The sequence below is a fragment of the Blennius ocellaris genome (assembly GCF_963422515.1).
Source record: "Blennius ocellaris genome assembly, chromosome: 3".
Lineage (NCBI taxonomy): Eukaryota > Metazoa > Chordata > Actinopteri > Blenniiformes > Blenniidae > Blennius > Blennius ocellaris.
The window spans coordinates 9,945,001-9,966,090 of record NC_137652.1 but is presented as its reverse complement, the minus strand read 5'-3'; the positions used below and the strand labels follow the sequence as shown (position 1 = coordinate 9,966,090).

Here is a 21,090-nt window from a genome sequence, read left to right as displayed (position 1 = left end):
AAAATAAAAATCATGTGCATTTTTCTGAATTGTTATTGATGTTTGTAAAACAAAGCCATATTCTCCATGAGTGAATGAAATGAATGTGGATTGATTAAGAAAAAAAAGCAGAATTCCATGTAAGAATTCAAATAAGATAGTTAACTGGACACATGCATACAACGACTTTAGTACACACACGTGTGTATGTCTATTTTAATTCCATTTAAATGAACCATAACCAGTAATTTTGTCATTTTTAGTCAGACCTGGTTCAAATGTGTTTGAAATTACCATTATATCATTACCTGAGAAACCAATAATTTCTTTTTTTTTTTTTATTGACTCCAGGCGGCAGAGTAAGGGGACAAGGAACCCAGGTTTACCAGGTCTGCTGCAGTGTAAAGACATTGTGCGACGAGCACAGCAGTCAGACCGTTGAGGTGAAAACCAATCCTTTGTCCTCAATATGTGGGTTACAGGTTTTAAGGAAATGAATGAGGAAAAAACTGGAAAGGAGACAAATGGATGAAGAAAGACGAGGTTGAAAGACACTCTGTAGATCACAGCCAATTTCTGCAGTCACCAAATGTGATTGAACCCCAATTCTGCCGGCCCAGCCACCGACAAGTCTTAGCTTTTTTTAAAGAAATCAAAAACAACATACAGAAACTTCAGTTTGTTGCTTGAATGAAATCTATTTTATTATAACTTTGGTCAACATGTAAATCTGTCAAAACAGGGGCAGAAAAAAAACATAATTTTCCAACTTCATGATGCAAGTTTGGCTTTGCATTTGAAGGTTACCTGTCCAGAGTCACCTGCTGACCATGTACCTGTAGATACAACAGCAAAAAGCAAGCATAATAGGATCGCGCAGTTATCAAGTGTTTTTGATACACACATTTGCTCAAATGTATTATTTCTTTCAAAAATGGCTTCTGATGCATATTTTCTAAATGTCATTTTCTATCACACCAGCCTAAATCCTTATTCGCTTGCCGTGACTGCTGCTTTATAAAGTAAACATTATGGCCTCATAGACCAAAAACAAAACAAGAAAAAAACAAAACGTACTGTCCCTGAAGGATCAGCAGATACTTGAACCAGATGGTACAAAGCATGACGTCCTCAAAATAAATTCAAATAATTTGCAGAGGACAATGAAAAGGCTGCAATCCGTATTGCTAAACTAAATTACCAAGTGCTCACTTCCTGTACAGTATGCTCTGTCCTTAGGTGTGTGTGTAAGTGTGTGTTGTGTCCCATTCAAAGAGTATTACATCCAAAAAGAGACATGGCAACAGGTGACACCAAAACAAAAGATGACTATACCAAGTCAATTCCCATAAAAACCCAGTCTGCCCACCTGCAGCTCTGACACCATCATTTTTTTTTTTTTTTTTTTGAACAGGTACAAAGACTGAGGCAAGAGGTTTGCATCAACCCCAGAAATACAGAATATTCTTCTTCTTCCAAAAAAAAAGAAAATCTTCTAAAACAGTAATTAACAAGATGAAGGGAGCCGAATGCCTGAGACACTCTTCAGTTTACTTTTACCAAACGTCAACGCTGGTTTGTGTGATGACAACATTATCAGGAGGGGAACAAGGAAACACTGAACTGCAGGCATGCCCGGCTGTAGGGAAACACGCTGAACCAGGTACAGGGTGTAAAAACCAGTAGACACCCGTCATCCTCAGCCCCTGCTGCTCTTCTTCCTCTTCTGGCCAATTAGTTCTTGATAAGCCCGCCATCTCCTTCACTTACAAAACGCTTCCGCCCTCTGGTGGAGGAAAAATAACGTTTGAAAATTAAAAGTGTATAATCAAGTGGAGGCGCAGTGAAAACAAAACCAAAGACATTATTATTATTATTATCATCATCCAGGATGATAATAATACATGCAGTCATTAAATAGATTTTTCGATTGTCCTACAACTTTTAAAAGATTGTCAATAATGCACTTTTTAATAATTAAAACACTGGATTAAAAAAAACAAAAAACAGCAATTCCTGTTATGTAAATTCAGACTGGAATAAAAGTATAGTAACAAAAACATGACTACAATCATGCAAATGTGAAACAACACATTTTCCCCCTGCTGACAATAATTAATTTGGCCACTAAAGAACTGACATCTCAGGGTGTGTCTAAACAGAAAAATTAATGCGACAAGAGACACTTTCTTTAATAAGTCACTGTCGAATCAAATGCATACAAATATTGTGTGTAAAGATTAAAAAAAAAGAAATTGGGTTTAATGTCAATCTTGGTCAAGCTGATTATTACAAACTCAATAAGAACAGACTACTAAACTTTAATAAAAAACCTTGATTCAAAATTTAATTACATATTTATGAGCATTTGTATGTAAAGGATGAAAAGGAAGTGCCATTTCACAAACCTGGAGGGGCAGGCGTCCCTCAGCTGCTTGGTGATCACTGCCTCCTGGTAGCAGAGGTCCACAAAGGTCTCCATGATGGAGTGGGCATGCGGCACATCCAGGCTGATTTCAGGGAGCTCGTCAAAGACGCGCTGGAAACCCTGCAGGGAGATTTGTGCAAAATCGTGTCAAGGTGAACTGACGCTTCATCGGTCAAGAGTTAATCTGAGGATTTCCACCGTCACAAATGAATTAAACTTTGGAGTATTGCAGAGGGACGAGTCTGACCCTGTTCATCTGGTCCACAGTGATGAGGCCTGTTTTCCAGAGTGACTGGAGAAGCTTCACCATCATGTGACTGGCGCTCTCCCCTTTGGACTCCAGCACCATCACCACGGCCTGAGAAACGACACGCGCAACAACATGAGGACAAAAAAAACGAAACATCAAAAGATATACATGTTGAAATACTTGTGACCCATTAATTTATGGGACCAACTGCAATAGCACGTGCATCCTTATAAATCCTTATAAGCGCTATGTGCATGATAGTGTCCGTACAGTCATTACAGACTTACTTTAAGTTACTGGCTCTTTCTAACCATTTTTTGATGCTACTTTCTTTTACAATGTTTTTAATCTCATTCTTAGCTTTCACTGTGTGATTTATAGTTTTCTTCGGCTATCCAGCTTTGCTGCTGTAACACTGTAAATGTCTCCATTTGTGAGATGAATAAAGGGTTATCTTATAAACATTTTACCACCGGAGGGCAGTGTTGGACGTAAAAAAAGAAAGTCGCTCATTTTACCATAAGATGGGCCATGGTGCAGGCGTGACCTACGACAGGGCTTTTTTTATTTTCATTTAAGTCATTTCAGTTAATAGAATACTCGCATTCCCATTCGATCTGAACTGGGCCTGATCAATAAAACAATAATCTAAAAAGGAATAAAACCTAGAATAAATAATCTATTTCTTTGGAGTCAATCTGAAATACTTCCCTATTTCTCTTCAGACTCTTATTGAAAAGGCCACTCCCATTTGTGTCAGTCCCACTTAAACCGTGTTATTCTGCATTTGTCCACAGTTGTTCACAATTACTTCGATTTGTAATATTCACACTTTTACTGGATGTATGTGTTTGGCACCCCCAATCATTAACATGGCTTTGTTGCGTTAAAAAGCTGATTGCATGGTGCTCTACTCCGTATAGAATAGCCTCAAATAAAAGACTGGTTATCATTCTAAACAGCTAAATAAAATAAAAAAAAAAAATAAAAAAGTAATTTGAGTTTTCCTTTTCATTACTCACTATAAGCAGAAACCCCGGTTGACCTTTTTCACAGAAGTGCACATAATTCAATTTGCAAAAGACAAAAACAAAAGGGAAAGGATACAGATGTATTCCAGCTGTTGCACTGCGCAGCGTTTCACTCGATGGAATCACTTTTCAACTTGGACGGTTTCCATTATAGCGGCAACATGTTTTGTCCAAGAGTCGGAGCCCCACATGTGTGCATGTGAAAGTGTGACAGGAATTGAAATGAACCAGTAAGTGTGTGTGTGTGTGTGTGTGTGTGTGTGTGTGTGTGTGTGTGTGTGTGTGTGTGTGTGTGTGTGTGTGTGTGTGTGTGTAGAGTTTTGGTTGGACTGATGGATACATGTACTGCAAACAAGACAAAGTCGCTGCCAAACACAGAATGTCCTTGGCAGAAAACATTAATGGCAATTACAGAGGAGATTTCTATGGTCAGTGTTGCTCTTCATTTTATTTGATTCAACACTTAAAAAAAAAAAAAAAAAAAAATGTTTACTTGAGCATTAACACCCCAACAACGTGTATTTTGAACAGTTGAAAGTCCAATAGAGGTACTTTGTTTTTGACACGTCACATCTTTCTGAGGAAAACATTCACAGGCAGGTGTGAAGTAACAACTCACAAATAGTCAAATTACTGTAATTAAGGAAAGGAACATCTCAATAAAACTTAAATGACAAAGACAACACCCCTCCCCAATGATTTAAATTCCCATACAGTTATTTAAATAAATAAACTGAAATATTTCAAGCTTTTTTCAGTTTAATTCTTTATCATTTTAGCTCATGAAAATCAAAGATACAGTATCTTAGAATATCAATACATTTAATAGGTTTTTCTTTTTGGTTTATTTTCCTGAAGCCACAATTATCAGTTGTTTGTTATTTGTAATGCTTGAAACTCTTTGCTTTCTATGTCACGAGTGTCGAGATACTGCAGATTTTTTTGAGAGTGGTCTGTAATATACATATACTTTTTTTATACTGGAGTAAAATCATCTCTATTTTGCTACTTTCAAAGTAACGAGTTTCTATTGGGTATGTCTATGATTTGAATTAACATTCTGATCTTTTATCTGTACCTTTGTAGTTTTTCCTGTTTTATGTCTTGATTTACATGCAGAACAAACTACTGCAGGGTGATAACAAACCTTATTGTTCATTAGAGATTTGTTTTGATGTAGAAGGTTTATTAAAGGAATATTTCTTTTGAGGAAACTGCAGTAATGGGGTAACATTCAATTGGTGCAACAGTAGTTGTAACGGAGAACACCTGATCTGTGAAACTGACACAAGCTGAGCGAGTCGGTACCTCATAGACCAGCTCGTGGTGAAAGTGTGGGACTTCCAGGTCCCGCAGACATTGCTCCGCCTCGGACACGTCTCCTGATATCAGGTACTCCTTGAGCAGAAGGTTCATCTGGAACAAATTCATCTCCGTTAACATCCTGTTGCAGCCCAAGAGGATGAAGCTCTGAGAGGCGAGGGAGCATGACACGCCAAGTCTTATCACTTTTTAGGACAAGACACACCAAACAAAGCTAGGATCATTTAAGAAACACTGTGAAATGCATGTGAATTACATGCTGTACTTTAGATTACAAAAAAAAAAATGGGCTTGAGTGGGAACCAAATGCACCTGTTGAGCCACAGCCGATATGCATGACGCAACACATTTTAAGGGTTTAACTGACACACATTTGACGAATCTCACAGACGCACTCGACATAGATATTGCTTGTTATTATGCTACCCTTCTTGTGAAAGTGTTGCTCTTAAAGTCCATGGATTCGTTTTCTCACCTCCCCGAAAGGCCTTTTCAACTTAAAATGTTCAGTTCCATTTACAGCAGACGGACAGCATGAGAACTGAGTGAGAACTCAACTGTGGCATGTGCGATAGTGGAAAAATACTACAGAGGTTTAACATATATAGATCATTAATGATAAAGGGGATTTATTTTTATTCCCCATGGTTCTCATCTTCCAGTAGACTGCGAATACCAGGAGCGCCCCGGCCTCTCACTTGTACAGCTCCTGTAATAAACCCGACTTCTCAGGGCAGTAAAATCAGTCACATGTGGTTGATGTCCATCTATTTACCATTGGAGTAGTGCTCGAACGTTTTCATTCTTCCTTAGCAGGCTTGGTTACATCACTCTCGCCGTGAAGCCGCTTGTTTATTGACAAGCAGTTTTATGTAAACCTATTTCAGGAATGATTAGTCATACCAGTTTAGCTCTGAGAGGAGAGTGATTAATGCAAGATGCTCAAAACGGTGCGAGTCAAGTCTGTGTCTAATTCACTGAAACACAACAGGAGAACATGCTGTCTGCAGAAGCAGGGCAGTGGGAAAACAGAAGCAAAGAATCAAACGACGGAGACGGGCTGAACGTACGAGGGCAGTGAGCGAGGGAGTCCCTGCCGCAGGCCGCACACAAACCAGGCAGGAAATCAAAACTGTGCAGGAAAACTCTGTCGGTCCGAAGGCTACCGAGGATAACGCGACACACGTAACGGTGTGCTCGCCAATGAAAAGCTCGCCCTCTCTTCTCTCTCATATCCGTCAACCGTTACATAACTTGGAATTTTATAAGATGTGCACTTGGATTTCCCCCACACTCTCCGGACTCACAACAAAGCAGTGATTTATGTGGGTCATTCAGGTCATATATTACAATGCTTTAGAGTGTCGTGAAAACAAATGAGTCACGAGACGCCTCTTTAAATAGCGCCAACATTTAATTTATCATAGTTTTAAAGGAAACGGTGTGCATGCGGGCATGCCTGCGTGTTCAGTTTTGCCATTTCCACTTTACAGGGGAGAAAAATACTTTGCTGACACAGCAATACGACAGAGGGCAGACCTGCAGGTCTCTACCCAGCAGGACTCTTTGCCTTATGTTGTGTACCTGACATGACGTTAACACAAACACAGACTCTCTCAGCGCAACTCATCGTTATAACTGGAGTATGAGACGGGAAAAAAAACAACAACAAAAAAACCCTCTTGGTCTATATTAAAACAGATACAGTTAAAAAAAAAAAAAAAAAAGGTCATTACTTTACCTCTTTGACAAGATGCTTAACCGGTCTCAGACCTCCACCGACACCCCACACATTGTCAAGACGCACCATCTTCCGCTTCATGGTCAGCAGCACCGCAGCACGGTCGAGAGCCACTCTGGGGAAAGACGGATCCAGGTCGTGATTATGACAGAATAATGTGAGGATTTTAATCTCATGTCCTTTGGTTTGAAAGACAACCTCTGCTCGGTTCTCACCTGGCATGGTCACAGTCCACTTTGCCCTTGTAACAGTCCAGGAAAGACATGGGCAGGACATGATCCGCTATGGCCCGGGCGATAAACTGGCCTAACATCTGGGGGGGGGGGGCAAAAAAAAAAAACAAGAAAAAAAATGATGTTGAATAAAGGGGAAACTGTACCTATATCACATGTTTTGAGTCCAATCTGCTGTCAGTATGATTATTTAAGCCAAAGTCAAGCTTTTTCTGAATGTAAAATCCTTAAAACCACCTGAAGTGTGTCAATACTGAGTTGTGGTTCACACATCAAACAAGAATTCTTCAGTTGGAAAAGTCACAAAGGGAATGTCTGAGGGATTGTCCACACACTTTCTATGACAACAATAACGTGAATCAATGGCTTGTTCTTCTGCTGGTCTGTAACGGGCCTCGGGCGATTATATCCATTTTAGAAGTTTTTCGATTGAGAGTTTGGAAGTGAAGATCTTGTAAAGTAAACCCCCAGGCAATAAATCTGAATGTGCAACCAACTGTTATACACTGAAGCCCCAATTTAACCTGCAAGAATGTCGTACAACCAACAAGATGTTTCTCGCAACTACCTCCGGATGGGACGCTTTGCCTTATTCAGACAATCAGGACCTGCTTCCAGGAGCGGAAGAGTAACTTAGCTTAAGGGAAGAAAAAGATTGTTTCTGTATAGTCAAAGCATGAGATTAATACTTTAATTTCAAAAAGCTTAGTTTATTTCTGATCTATGAAGTAAATTCAATACCATGAAATGTGTTTGTCCTTCACTTTTTGTCTGTTGTCGCTTAACATACATTTAACATTCGTGCCGAACATTTAATGACGACATGCTGGAATTGTGACACTAAATTCTTACAATTTAATCTCAGTTATGAGGCTGCTTTGCACTCGTCTCAAATGTTTGGATCTCCCCTGGAAAAGCCAGAATATAAATTCCCTTTATTGCATGTCAGATATCGGTGTTGACGGCTCCAGTAGAGCTGTTAAGTTTTAGCTATAAATACATTTAGTAAATTCACAACATCGGCTCCTCTTCCAATGAACCGGGGAACATTGCAGTATTACTTCTGTTTGTATTATGTTGCAAACCAAACTTTAAAAACGTTGCTTATATCAACATATTGGAGATTGAGCAGCCATGTTGACCTCAGGATTACTGTCGTATCACCAACCTTAAGTAGGCGGGACTTTCTTTGGACTTTTTTTTTTTTTTTTTTATTCAAGTGTGCTTGAGCCACGTCTCTCCACTCTGTGAAACAACACTGTGCAACGTCAGCTGACAAGAAAACTCCGGCTCGGACTTCCTCCTCTGCCAAGCGGCTGTACCTGCGGGGCCTCCGGCGTGTCCAGTATGAGGTCCGGCAGCTCTTTGAGGATCTTGTCGAAGGCGCGCCCCATGTCGCTCTGCGACAGCATCTTTCCCGACAGATCCGACAGCAGGCGGGAGGTCAGCTCTCGGTGGCTGGCTTTACCCTCAAGGGACAGGGACACGGCCAAGGAGGAGAACTCGTACTTGTGTGGACCCAGGTTGAGCTCCTTCAGCAACATCTGGCAAGAACAAAGTAGAAATCACATGCAACCGTGAACGCCACCGAAAACGGCCCCGTTGCTAATGCAATAATCGAAAATGGGATCATTGTGTGCATTCATTCGTCTTTTTTGCTTTCTGAATGTGCACTTCTATTGGCAAAACCAGAGTTTAACTTACCTCCACCTCCTTTGTATCTCCGTGTTCGAAGTACTCCTGGACAATGGGGTTGACCATTTTTTCTAGTTCTTTCTCGTCGACTTCTGGCACAACTGTGGCGTAAACCGTGTCGCCCTGTGCGGGAACATACGTCACTCGTCACTCAAACGAGCACAAGAATACTTTAATTTCTACGTGTAAAGAGCCTATTGCACAAATATTTCACCATAGACGCGGTTTCCGTACATTTTGTGAGGCAAACAATATCCAGGATGTTGATGAAGGCAAAGGATTTAACAAACAAATACTGACAGTCACCATCTGATTTATGATCGTAGATCGGAATTCAGACAACGTTGGCCTGATTTCGATGTAAATATTCTCAAATTGAAAAACAAGTTAATAAAAAAAAAAAAAAATCAAGATGTGCTTCGAGTCCATTTTGGTGGTGTGCCGAGTTAAGACGCAATTATCAATGAACCTGACTATTGTGAATTTTACCATTAAACTCCTTGTTTGGGTATTTTTTGTTTTTTTTGGCATTGAACAGTTGGATTTAAGCATTCAGAAATTTAGAGAAGGTCACATTAAGTTCACTTGCAAAGGTCATAGTGTATTTTAGGTTCATCCTGAAATTTCACCAGAAAGCTGAATATCGTCTCGTCAAAACAAACAGGGCTATTTGATCCAAATCAACAACCTACAAAACTAATAAAGTGTTGCCATTAATACACGGGATTGTGAAGTGGTATCAGTCTGGCACGAAATATAAAAAGCATCTCCTCAAAGATATTAAGGTTTGATTTCTATGGATTCCAATTAGTGCCATGTAAACACTTCAGTGGGAAATGGAAGTACTTTTGATGACTTGGAGAACAACTGTAAGCACTAATCACATTTGGCTAAATAGCTAAAAAAAAAAAAAAACCCACAAAAATTCAAACCAGAGTTTCTTTAATACTAAGATTGTCTGGGTTTTTTTTTTTTCCATGTTACCAAAAAGTTTACCAAAAAAGAAAAGGAGACCAAAGGTGGAATTGAGCATGCCGGGGTGAGTCACTTCATATCTACATAGTCCCAGGAACTGAACGACCTGTGAAATCCTTCATCAGGTGACCTGCTCAGTCTGAGTCAAACGCCACACATATCTTTTTTTTTCTTCTTTTTCCCCTTCCACTGTACCACTCTGCCCCAGTTCCCACTCAACATGTGACATCTTTTCCACTACTTTCATGAATCAGTCAAGGGGGAAAAAAAAAAAGAAATATCACACTGAGCTTATCAGCCTTCTATTGACAGACGCTCTGTTCCCAGTCTACATTCTGACCTCCGCGGGAGACAAACACACGATAACGGGGTTAAAGATTGAAGATACTGTTGATATCGACGGGATGGAGCCACCTGGCTTTAACAATCGTGCGAGCAGGCGTGTTTCAACTGAGCTTGGAGATATCGTGTTAAGATTCAGGTGTTACCAGCAGTTTTACTTCAATTTCTCACTTCAAAATTCACTCCAAAAAAAAAAAAAAAAAAGTCATGTCTATAAACTATATTAGTACAGTACTACAATCTTTGGGCTGATGTAGACGTTTAATGTATCAAAATCTGAACAATTTGTTCAAACATGGTGTTTAAACTCCTCAAAACATTAGAGGAAACAGAGTATCTTAAGATATTGTAATACAATACAATAGAAAGTGTTCTCCATAATTCAATTAAAACAGTTGAACTTCTTAATATTTTGGAACTCTTACTCATTCTTTCATTTACAATTTATCTTGTAATCATGAAACTCAAACATGGAGATATTGTTTTGTTTTACCATCATCTTTCATTGAAAGTCATAAATACCACAATTAATTTTTTTTTTTAATGTTGTAAATATTTTAGATCATGTGCAATGAGTGTAGAAATAATTGAAAGGAAACCTTCTAGTGGTTCATTTTTATAGATACACCTAGAAATCGTCTGAAATAATTACAAAGGCATTTGTACCACAAAGAAAATGACTGTCATAATACATAATGGACACTATTTCTCCTTTCCTTTTGTCTCGTTGCTGTGGCCCTTAAATATCCAATTTTATTGGCAAAAGCGAACAAAGTACAGCAACATTTTGAACAGTTTCTAAAAAAGACATCAAACATTATCGACACAAAGTTGAACCACAAGTGGATCTCACAAAAAGGATAATAATCATCCTCTGCTGGCAAAAGTAATCTCAGTGTCTGACAGACAGAAGACATGGGGAGATAGAAAAGGGCCAAGTGAAGGCCCAGATTGAAATACCAATGAAATACTGAATGAGAGATATTAAACTGGTAGCGCACACAGAAATTTGAGGAAATATGCATGAAAACATCATCCTCTATTTTAAGAAGCTGCTGTCAAGGACCATTTCTTTTATGAAAGTACAGGAACGGGTTGTGCGAACTAGCAGCAATGAAAGAACATACTTTGTGTTTAATTTGTGGAGTTGAACAAGTTTGTTCCAACAGCTTTAGATTATCTTTTAAAAACTACAATAACTGGACATGCGCATCAAAGTGAAAGCAAAAACATGTACAAAAAGTCTCTATACGGCAATAGTTTTTCTTTATTTCATTTTGCACAATTAAACTGGCTTTTTAAATGTGAAGAATTAATGACAAATACTGAATGTAAATCAACTAGAGTGAAGGACCTCAAAGGCTTTAAGGACTCTCACTTATAATCATTGATGCAAAGGATCTATTATTAATATTGCAATCTGACCCAGATTCAGTTCATCTTTCCTTCTACATGATGGCATGGCCCGGCTAGTATAGCGGTCATCTCCCAATCGGAAGGTTGCAGGTTTGTTTCTTATATCCACCCGTTAGGCTGGAGATGGACTGACCGCTGCATTGCATGAACAACAACAATGCACCACGACATGTGAGCCAACAACAACAGCAGCAGCAGCAGCAGCAGCAGCAGCAGAAGGAGCGTGTTGGATGCGATCGCCTGACTGAGCAGGTCAAACATCAGGTGTGTGACTCAGAAATCCTTTCAGTGGCCAGCTGCAGGTGCTGGATGTTGTTCCCAAGCTATTCAAAGGCCCTTACAATGCTGCATCTCAACAAAATGTGGGTGCTATTGGAGGAGGAGGAGGAGGAAACGTCGCGCAACGCTTGATGGGGTGAAACCAGTAAGGCAGGAGAACTGAGTGAACAATGGATTTAGTGCACTGGTGAGTGAAGGCACACTGGAAATAAAACCAGATGGAACTGGGAAACATCTGAGACGAGAACAGCTACAAATACAACAACAGCTGCTTGATTCTACGAGGTTTTTTTTGTTTTTTTTTACTATGATAACATACAAGTCTTCATTAAATGAAGATCTGATCTGCAAAGTGTTTTTCCAAACCGGGCAGGCCTTAAAGCCAAACGGCATTGTATATTCTCAAATCATATAAAATGCAACGTTCCAATTGCACGAGTGAGAGACGACAAAAAAATTATGCATCATATTATGATTATATCAGCACTTTATGCAGTAATCGATACATTGCAGGAGCGAAAAATTGTGAAATGTATTGGCATCGTCACAGTGCTCATGCTTGTTGCCCGAGTGTGAATAAACACTGCCTTGTGGGGCGAGCAAAACCTGTTTTCTGTCAACGTACCTCACCAGCGCTTCAATATCAGCAAGTTTGTTGGACATGAAAGGTAGACGCACACGATTAGAGGGCCTCTTTGGAACAAAAGCCTTTCCAAAACAATGATCCAGAGCTGCGACAACAACAAAAATAAACCCCTGCTGCTGATGTTTTCGTCGTCTATGGCCCAAACAAGCCTCGTTAATAAAAAGTAGAAATTAGGAAGAAAAAAAAAAATGAAACTGCAATTGAACATGCATTTCATAGAGATTAATAACTTTTAAGCACACGTATGTTTCTTGTTTGATTTAATACATAACAGCCTCAACTTTAAATGACCCATAAACCAAATAGCTCGTTCTTCTTACTCACCTGAGACGATTCATCGTAGTTGGGGTCCCGAGCATCAGGCTCTTCAACTTCATAAACCATCCCAGCAGCTCCCCAGACCCCTTTACCTCCAGCTCCACCTGCAAACAACCACACAGCCACAATCGGTAAAGTCACCAAAATGACTCAGGGGAGGTGAAAATCAAATCATTAAGAAGATAGTTTGCAATGTGAGGCTCTTGTAATTGAGCTGTGATTTGATAAGTCAATCCTGTATTTAAAAGATTTTGACTGCAGCTTTTCGAAACAATACTTTTCTAACTCTAGACCCGGGGGTTGCAGATGAAAAAGGTTGACAGAACAGTGCCAGGAACACCTGCCTGTGAGGACCCATGTTCAGACTGCAAAAAATCTGGCAGCTCCATCAAAAATCTGATAAATGACACAACATTCAGGTTTTCGTTTATAAGAAGAAAAGCATCTGTGTCAATTTAAGGGCTTCAAATCTAATTGTTCCACTTTAAAACAAAAAATTATTGGCGCCTCATATACATAACCTGGTTCTATTTTGTTTTTGTTCATCGCTCCCAGAATCACATGAGATGACCCTAAACACAGTAAAACAGATGCTTTTCCACAACGTTCAGTTTATGGACAAATCGATTACAAATGCCTCATCACTGCCACAAGATAAAAAATGGAGATTGGAAAGCATGGAAATTGATTTTTAGGTATTTTTAAGCAGAAAATACTGCGAGAAAGGGTTATACATGTTTGTTTGTTTTTTTTTAACTAGCACATATGTTGGAAAACTCTGGATGGACTGAAGCAAATTATATGCTAAAGTTGTTAAAAGTTTACCCACGAGCTTCCATCATACAACTCCAATTCCGCACCTTTTTTTGGAAGCCCTCTGCCTTTGCCTGTCCGCGATTTGCGGTCGTTGGTGTTGACTTTGCCCTTCGGACTGTTGGGGTCTCCTGGTGCCAGCTCTCCCGACTCGGAGAAGGACTCGCTGGTGGAGTTGCGGGATGAAGACTTTCGCAGGCGCCGCTTGGCCTTGGCTTTGAGACGGGCTTCGTGGAGGGCTTTCTCCTGGGGCGTCCAGTTGCCGTTCACCTCGACCTCGTTCAGCGCGTCCTCGTCGTCGCTGTAGGGATGGCTACCCTCTGCCGGGTTGCCGTCGAGCGAAGGCATCCCTGCAATCACAGCAGCAATTTCTCAGCTCGCGTTCCGCTTTTGGCGGTGCCAGAAAGAGACGAGCGCCGCAATCTATGCTCGTTCTCCGCGTACAATTTGGACCAAAACATGTGGAAGGACGAACCAGTTCACACCCTGATCTTTGCTTGGTTTTTCATGGCTTGGGCTCGGCTCCAAACGGTGTAATTAAGGTAAATTGCTTGGAAATTAGTCATGTTCAAGGCGTTCATGTACCTGTACGGGTCACTAGAAACCTTAAAAAGAATTAAAATGTTAATGATAAATGTTTGGATATTTTTTTTTTTTTTTAAGGGAAATGTGCTCCTGTAAATGAATTATATTTTCACTGCACCTTAAGTAAAAGTCCACAAAAAAAAAACAAAAAAGAAAAAACCTGATAGGATTAATGCGATCCGCAAACATTTCTCTACCAGAGGTGTTCACAAAAGCCACAGCCCATTGGGTGAGGCAGACAAGTTCATATTCCGTCTATGCACGTTGTAAAAAAAAAAATACAAATTATGTGCCAATGATTTTGTTCACATACTGAGCAACACAGAACTGCAGTGGGGAGTTACAGATTTACAGTTGCCACGGTGAGACTGATTCGTCTAATGTCACCTCATACAGTGTGCATTCAGAAAGCTGAAACATCAAAGTGCTGTAACAGCACAGCGGGCATACCAGCTCAAGAGCACAAAAAAGCTTTCGCACTGTGTGCAGTACGGCCATGGGTCGGGCCAGCGGTTTGCACAGCAAGCCAAAGGTCACATAGCACCCAAAACACCACGCACAGACGACAACAGCGGCAAGTCCACACATGCATTCTTGCGACACTCACCACTCCCATCAGAAGTCATAAGTTATGCTACTCCTTTATGAGTATATATTTAGAAAACGAAACAAACACAAAAAGCTGTGGTTGGGATGAGTTGTCTCATTTTTTTGTTAATTTAAATGTGCATGAAGAGATGTAAAAAAAACAACGAGTGACATAGGAGCTGCAACAGGCGAGGGAGGGAGGGAGGGAGAGAAGGAGAGAGGGAGGGAGCGAAGGAGAGAGGGAGGGAGAGAGAGAAGGAGAGGAGGGAGGGACAGGCAACACATGCTGGAGAAATGCTGACACCAGGCTTTTTTTTTTTATTCCTGTCTTCTCGCGATCTGTGCACCAGATAGTGAACCTGCCTACATATGGCATGGTTGGGTCCGTGAGTGCTCACATGACAGGAGTGTAGGAGAGAGAGAGAGAGAGAGAGCAAGCAAGAAGGGGGAATGTCTGTAATGGATACTTAAGATCCCTTATTTATGGCTTCAAAAGGCAGGTTGTGGAGTTGTGGAGCCCTACAGATTATAGGACATGCAGAAAACACGCAGCGGTGAGAAGAAGGGAAAATGAATGTGCTTAGAGATCAAACTATACGATCCATAAAAGCAAAGCCAAACGGCTGCGGCTCGAGTCGATGCTTTTATAACAAAATAAAGTTATTGAATTAACCACAAAAGAAATCTCTCAAGTTTGCAGACCTCAAGCAGCTGAACATTTGCAGAGAACAAAACAAAGGAAGTTCCTCCTACACCTCACTGAATCCACCTCGTTTCAGTCAAAGGCACTACCACACCCTTGGCCTTCAAAATTCTGTAAACAGCCGACCATGTGTCATCTCCTCGCTCGGCTCCTCCTCCTCCTTCCAAAATGTAGGCCACAGGGCCTCCCAGAGCAGTAAATTAGGAACTAACCAATGGCAATGGGCCAAACACACAACTGGCCAACTGGAAGAGAGCAGAAAAACGAGAAGGCAGAAAAAGTTCAGAGCCGTTTGCCAAGGCCAGAGTTGCAAAACAAGCCCAACACAATGAAGCCACGCTAACATTTTTAAAGACAGTATGGAGGCTCTTTATCAGCAGCACTCAACTGTGAGTGTTCGTTTGGAAAGTCTCATCTGCAAGCTATGGGTCACTGTGACACGCTCTTAAACAAACATGCAACAACAACAAAAAAATAACATTTTTATCTTTACCAACCATCATAGTATGATAGTTAGTTAGGTTTTTTTTTTGTAATCCCCCTTCAGCCACGTGCAGCCCAGACAGTGGGAGCAGGCAGCAGGGGAGAGACGTGTTAACATTTAGGTATCTCTACAGTAGCTGGGTTTATGAATGAGAAGGAGGTCAGTGGAGCAGTTTTCACATTGAAGGAGCAGACCTGCTCTCGTCTATAAATGCTGGAAGAACAACCACAAATGTAACTTCTTTTTTTTTTTTTTTATAACATCTGCATGTTCTACCTGTGCATGCACGGATACCGCAATCTCTTCCCACAATCCAACAACAGACATCTATTTCAGGCCAGTTGCTCGTGGGCGGAGCCTGTGATCCCCCATTCTCCACTTTCTGCCATTAAGTCAAACACTAATTCGTGGAGAGATTCTCACTACTGTTCACACATTGGAAGATTCGCTTTGATGAAACGTCACTGCTGTGTTGGCGTGGTTCTTTGGTGGAAATCTAAATCCCGACGTTCAAACGCATTCAGGGGGAAACAAGATGGAGAGTGCCATCTTAAGGAGTGTTAATCTACTTCCAAACAAATTCTGCAATTCGACCGAGCCGTCATTTCGTCACTGACGACATGATCTAAAACAGTCAGAACACTTACCACTGTGGGGAACTGCTTTCTCAACTTTTCATCGGTTAACGATCGGTAACCCTGCTACCGTTTTCCCTCATTTTATGGGGAATTGTGAGATCCCCGCTAAATGCCGCCACATTAACTCCCTGAGCAGGTCAGGTTCAGCTCACAGCACCATTGTGAAAGTTCTTACCCCTACTAAAATGCCACAAAAGTGTCTATTGTGCCATTTTTTTACCTTTATTATGTTAAAAAAAAAAAAAAACACCAAGTAAAAAAAACTGCATTGTGTACGTTTGCAAACAAGGTCTGGGTTCGTCAAAGGTTAAATCAGGAAATCAACTCAAAACAAATTTGGAAACACTATTTAGTTTCCATATTTTACTCGATTCAGTTTAGGCAAAAGAGGGATCCAACACCCCCCCCCCCCCCCCCCCCCACGATAAGTCAAATAAGCATCTGCACCATGATGAAGGACACAAAGAGATGACAGCCGTTCTGTACGTGGCGCTTTGTAGATTACTTGAGGCAGGAGAAAAGGGTGTGGATGCACTGGGGGGGTTTAACTGTTGCTTCTTTAATGAAAGGACATTTTGGCAGAATTCCAAGCATGTTGCAGACATGCAGCCTAAACCAGTGCTCATGTAGTAATTTATGTGTATATATAAACACACAACGGTAAGGCCCAAAGCTGAGAACCAAGGCCACACACAGCCACCTCAATACAAAAAGCTGCAAGGGCTGCCAAATGATGAATATCATTTTTTGTCTTAATTTCTAATTTATGCAAAAAAACTAGATGGATGCAGAGAGAAAAACAGCTCAGAGTTCTGCAGTTCTGCTTGCTGAATCACACAGCAACGTCTGCACAAATGTAGTGCATGCAGGAGATTAGCTCTCTTCAGATTGACAGTTGAATGTGTGATAGCATGCTTGTTTTTTTTTTTAATCATCAACCAGCCACAGGTCCACCACAATGCAGAAATATGCACAGACACCCCCCACCCCCAACTTACACTCTTTATACAAACAAATGTGTGCAACCATTTCCTCATGAGTGACACGAGGTTTCAGGGTACGAGGGTTAACAAAAGAAGTCCACAACAGGGTGTGTTACTCAGCAGACCATGAAGAAATGTGAAATGGCTCTTATGGCAGCGCGTTTCTTCCATAGAGCTCCTAAAACGTGGATTTGTGCATAAAAGTATGTAAATACATCTGTCCCTGTAGGGCACTTAGAGCACAGAGCCACCCTGTGTGGCTTAAAAGCTCCCGCGAGCCACGCCGCATGTTTGTGGCGAGACGTGCAGCTGAAAAGTCAGGTGACTGATTAACATAAGCTCATGTGTCTATTTTCTTAAGCTAATGTTTGCCCCATCCATCTTGAACACCACTTGGTCCAACTGAAGTTCATGGAGGGTTTGGGGCTGATTCCAACTGACAATTGGGGGGGGGGGGGGCGTACTGTGGACGGGACAGCAGTCCATCACAAGGCAACCACAGAACCAAACACTCTCGTTCGTCCCTATAGGCAAGAGCGAAACACCGATTCACCTCCTGCATGTCAGCTTCCTGCGAAAACGGGAGAAAACCCCAAGTCTGCACAGGGAAAACACGCAAACGCCACAGAAATGATCACACTCTACATGAAGCAAAAGTGCTACACCGCCAAGCAACATGTGGGAGGAAAAGAACAGAAAAGGAGCTGCACTGATCGTGTGCTGATTTGGGTGATGCAAGCGAAGTGAAAGGTACCGTAACAAGAAACCAAAAAACCTCTGAAAATCGACTCTGCTAATGAAGGTTGTGTGATAAATACCACTGATGTGACATGAAGCTGCCAGAATTCTTCATGGGTCGAGTGGATTTAAAGCCAATAAAAATGCTTTTACACATGGAGGAGGAGGAGGAGGGGGGGCCTATAACAGGAAACGTTTTTTTCTTTCGATCAAAACATATCCGTTTTTGTTGGTCATCTCTGTAAATCAATCATCACGAGAATGGCAGTATAAACACAGTCTTTACTTGGGCTGCTTGATGTTGAGAGGAGTTCAAATTAATCTATGTTTTGAAATAAATAATGCCAAACGTAAGGCGAAATGTCTTCAAAGTCGGCTCAGTCAAGCAGAGTCTAATGTTTCCCCCACACAGTTTTATGAGCTGCTGCATACAGACACTGATTAACAGGCTCCTTCTCCATCCCAAGACAAAAGACTCTTTTGACAGTGTTTGGCACCACCTCATCAACTGAAACCGCTACAAAACACATGGCTTGACCTTCCAAGAGACAAAAAGATGAGGAGGGGGTGGGGGGTACCAGCCAAGCTCATGTAGAATAGCCCATCTGTGTGCTGAGGGGATTTTACACAAACACTGGCACAACCATAACACCAGCAACATGCCATGTGGCATGTGGCACCTCACTTCAGTGTGCATCTCTAAAGGCAAACCAAGGTCTTGGAGCACGAGGATGCATGCACACCACACGTGTGTAATCTCATTCAACATTAACACTAAGTTACTGGCCTAACAATATGTTTCTTATGCAACATTTAAACAGACAGCGACGGAAGGGATTATGTAAGGCTTTATAGTAGGCTATACATGAGGGGCGCCACCATCAGACAGGGGAGAGCAGGAACCCAGTGTGCTATGAGCTCAGACGTCATTAAAAAAAAAAAAAAAAACAAGCGTGCAAAGATCCTAATAAGATCTATCCGCACGTTGTGCGCAGAGGCGCGCGCATAAATCCGCCCTCGTTTTTATTCAGGAGAGGGGATACCGGAGGACTATATTTTGCAGGTTATCGTCTTGTTGCAAAATCTGATTTAATACGGGAAGAAATATGCGCCAAATCTGGACGGTCTGGGTGGGAAAACAAGATTTGGAACACACCGTCACGTTGTGGGCGCGCTTCACAATAACCCCCCCCCTACACATACACACACGATAAATATACGTTATGGTGTATCAGTTTAAAGTGGATCGGTATGTTTATTATTAGAGGAAACAAAACACGAGAACAGACAGCAAAACAAAGTGTGCTGCACACAAAGCGGAAGTAGACGCAGCGGCCTCGTCCAATCAAAAAGCGTGAAAGGGTTAACGTTGTTGTTTTTGTTTTATTTTTAAATGCATCAGCCCAAACAACAGAGCATTTGAAAAACACACATCAAACGAGTGGAGCTTTATTCTAATTGCAGTGTTTAGAGGGCCAGTCTGTGTGTGTACGTGTGTGTGGGTGCGTGTGTGCGCTAGTATGTGCGCGTGTGTGTGTGTTAGGTTTTAACGGAGCACATGGTGGAGCATGGCTGGCTCTGCTGCCCATCCCATGTAGGGACAATGGAGTACGTGTAGTATAAGTTGGGGGGGGGGGGGGGGGGGGGGGGGGGCAGCAGGCCCGGTGGTTGATCCACCACGACACGATGCACACGTCCGACGCGTTTGACTCACCGTCGGCCGGCGGAGCGCTGGACCACGTATCCACTTCAGTCGCCATGGCGCTCTCCAGGTTGCACGGATAGAAAATTCTTCGGTCTCTCGCTCTCGTCGAAGAGCCTCCTGGAGCTGCAACAGACGTCCCCCACCACCACCACCTCCCACCCCCCCCCAAAAAATAAAAATAAACAAAAAAACAAAACAACCTTCACGCAAAGCCGTCAGTAGGACCCCCGCGTTGAATGCAAACACAAATATTTGGATCGATGAAGGGAGGACGAGGGGAGTGTCTCTCACACTATTTTCACGCTGCACAAAAAAAAATAAGAATCAAAGTGAATAACAAAGCGGTGTGACGGAGTGAAGGCTGCACGAGTTTAAGTGTGTCTCTCTCTCTCTTCCCAGCGGCTGATTTAACGGGCGGGACGATGAAAATGCAAATGAGAGGAATGAGGAGCGAGGTTAACTAGTCGGAGAGCATTTCGAGCCACACAAGCCTGCAAGATAAACAAAGTCTGTTTTTAACTTTGAGCGAGCAGCAGTCCGAGCGGTCACGTGGAGGAAACGCGTACGGGGAGTGGTGAGGAGAGGGGGTGGGGGCAGGTCCTGTCCGACCAATCAGAGAGCAGCATGAGACCTGCTGGAGCAGCCGCTGTGTTATTGTCAGAGCACGTCTCCATTGTTTTTTTTAACATGTATATTTATTGTGTCAACACCGAAACCTGATTTTATTACATTGTCTCCATTTATTATATGTAGGAGTATCTTAATCTTTATTTCTCGGTTGGACTTTCCTACGTGTTCAGTATTCAACTGGTGTGATGTTTACACTGTGAAAAACGTCCAAATGGACCAAGTTCATTCATGAATTATGCTTGTATATATTTCGAGCACACAATGTCCCCAGTGTGGAATTATACATGGCTGCATCGCCGGTGCAGCGGTCTGCACCCATAAAGCAAACTGGAGTAGGTCCGAGTCCATGCTGTGCCTTTCTTTGAATATGCATTTGATGCTATTTCGTAACACACAATTTCATTGGGTGAACGTGAGGTTTATAAATCTGGAGTGTATCGTCTGCCGTTTTATTAGACCCCCTTTCTCTGTGCACAAAGATACATTTGCCTGCAGCTGTAAATTTGATTTGTCAGTAAGAAAAAAAAACAAATTAGAGTATTTCTTCTGTCATCTTAATTCTCACCA

General features: G+C 41.6%; 1 protein-coding gene across 1 annotated transcript; it reads right to left on the bottom strand.

Moving 5' to 3' along the window:
- Positions 1-652: 652 nt before the first annotated feature.
- On the bottom strand, positions 653-20,032 carry pdcd4a (programmed cell death 4a). The gene is made up of 11 exons (XM_080520777.1): positions 19,903-20,032; positions 13,517-13,819; positions 12,663-12,760; positions 8,690-8,803; positions 8,308-8,529; positions 6,968-7,065; positions 6,753-6,867; positions 4,997-5,104; positions 2,655-2,765; positions 2,388-2,527; positions 653-1,765 (listed from the first exon to the last, which is right to left on the bottom strand). Exons 1-11 carry the CDS (start codon positions 19,946-19,948, stop codon positions 1,714-1,716), a joined length of 1,407 nt encoding a protein of 468 aa, XP_080376903.1. The 5' UTR covers positions 19,949-20,032; the 3' UTR covers positions 653-1,713.
- Between the last annotated feature and the right edge of the window lie 1,058 nt (positions 20,033-21,090).

Bases quoted from the DNA above. Each gene is read 5' to 3' on its own strand.
- pdcd4a (XM_080520777.1), bottom strand. From the start codon at position 19,948: ATGGCGACTGAAGTGGATACGTGGTCCAGCGCTCCGCCGGCCGACG. The intron at 8,530-8,689 runs GTAAGTTAAACT...TGTTCTTGCCAG, and splicing joins GAGATACAAAGGAGGTGGAG to ATGTTGCTGAAGGAGCTCAA. The intron at 5,105-6,752 runs GTAAAGTAATGA...AATTTGTTCCAG, and splicing joins TTAAGCATCTTGTCAAAGAG to ATGAACCTTCTGCTCAAGGA.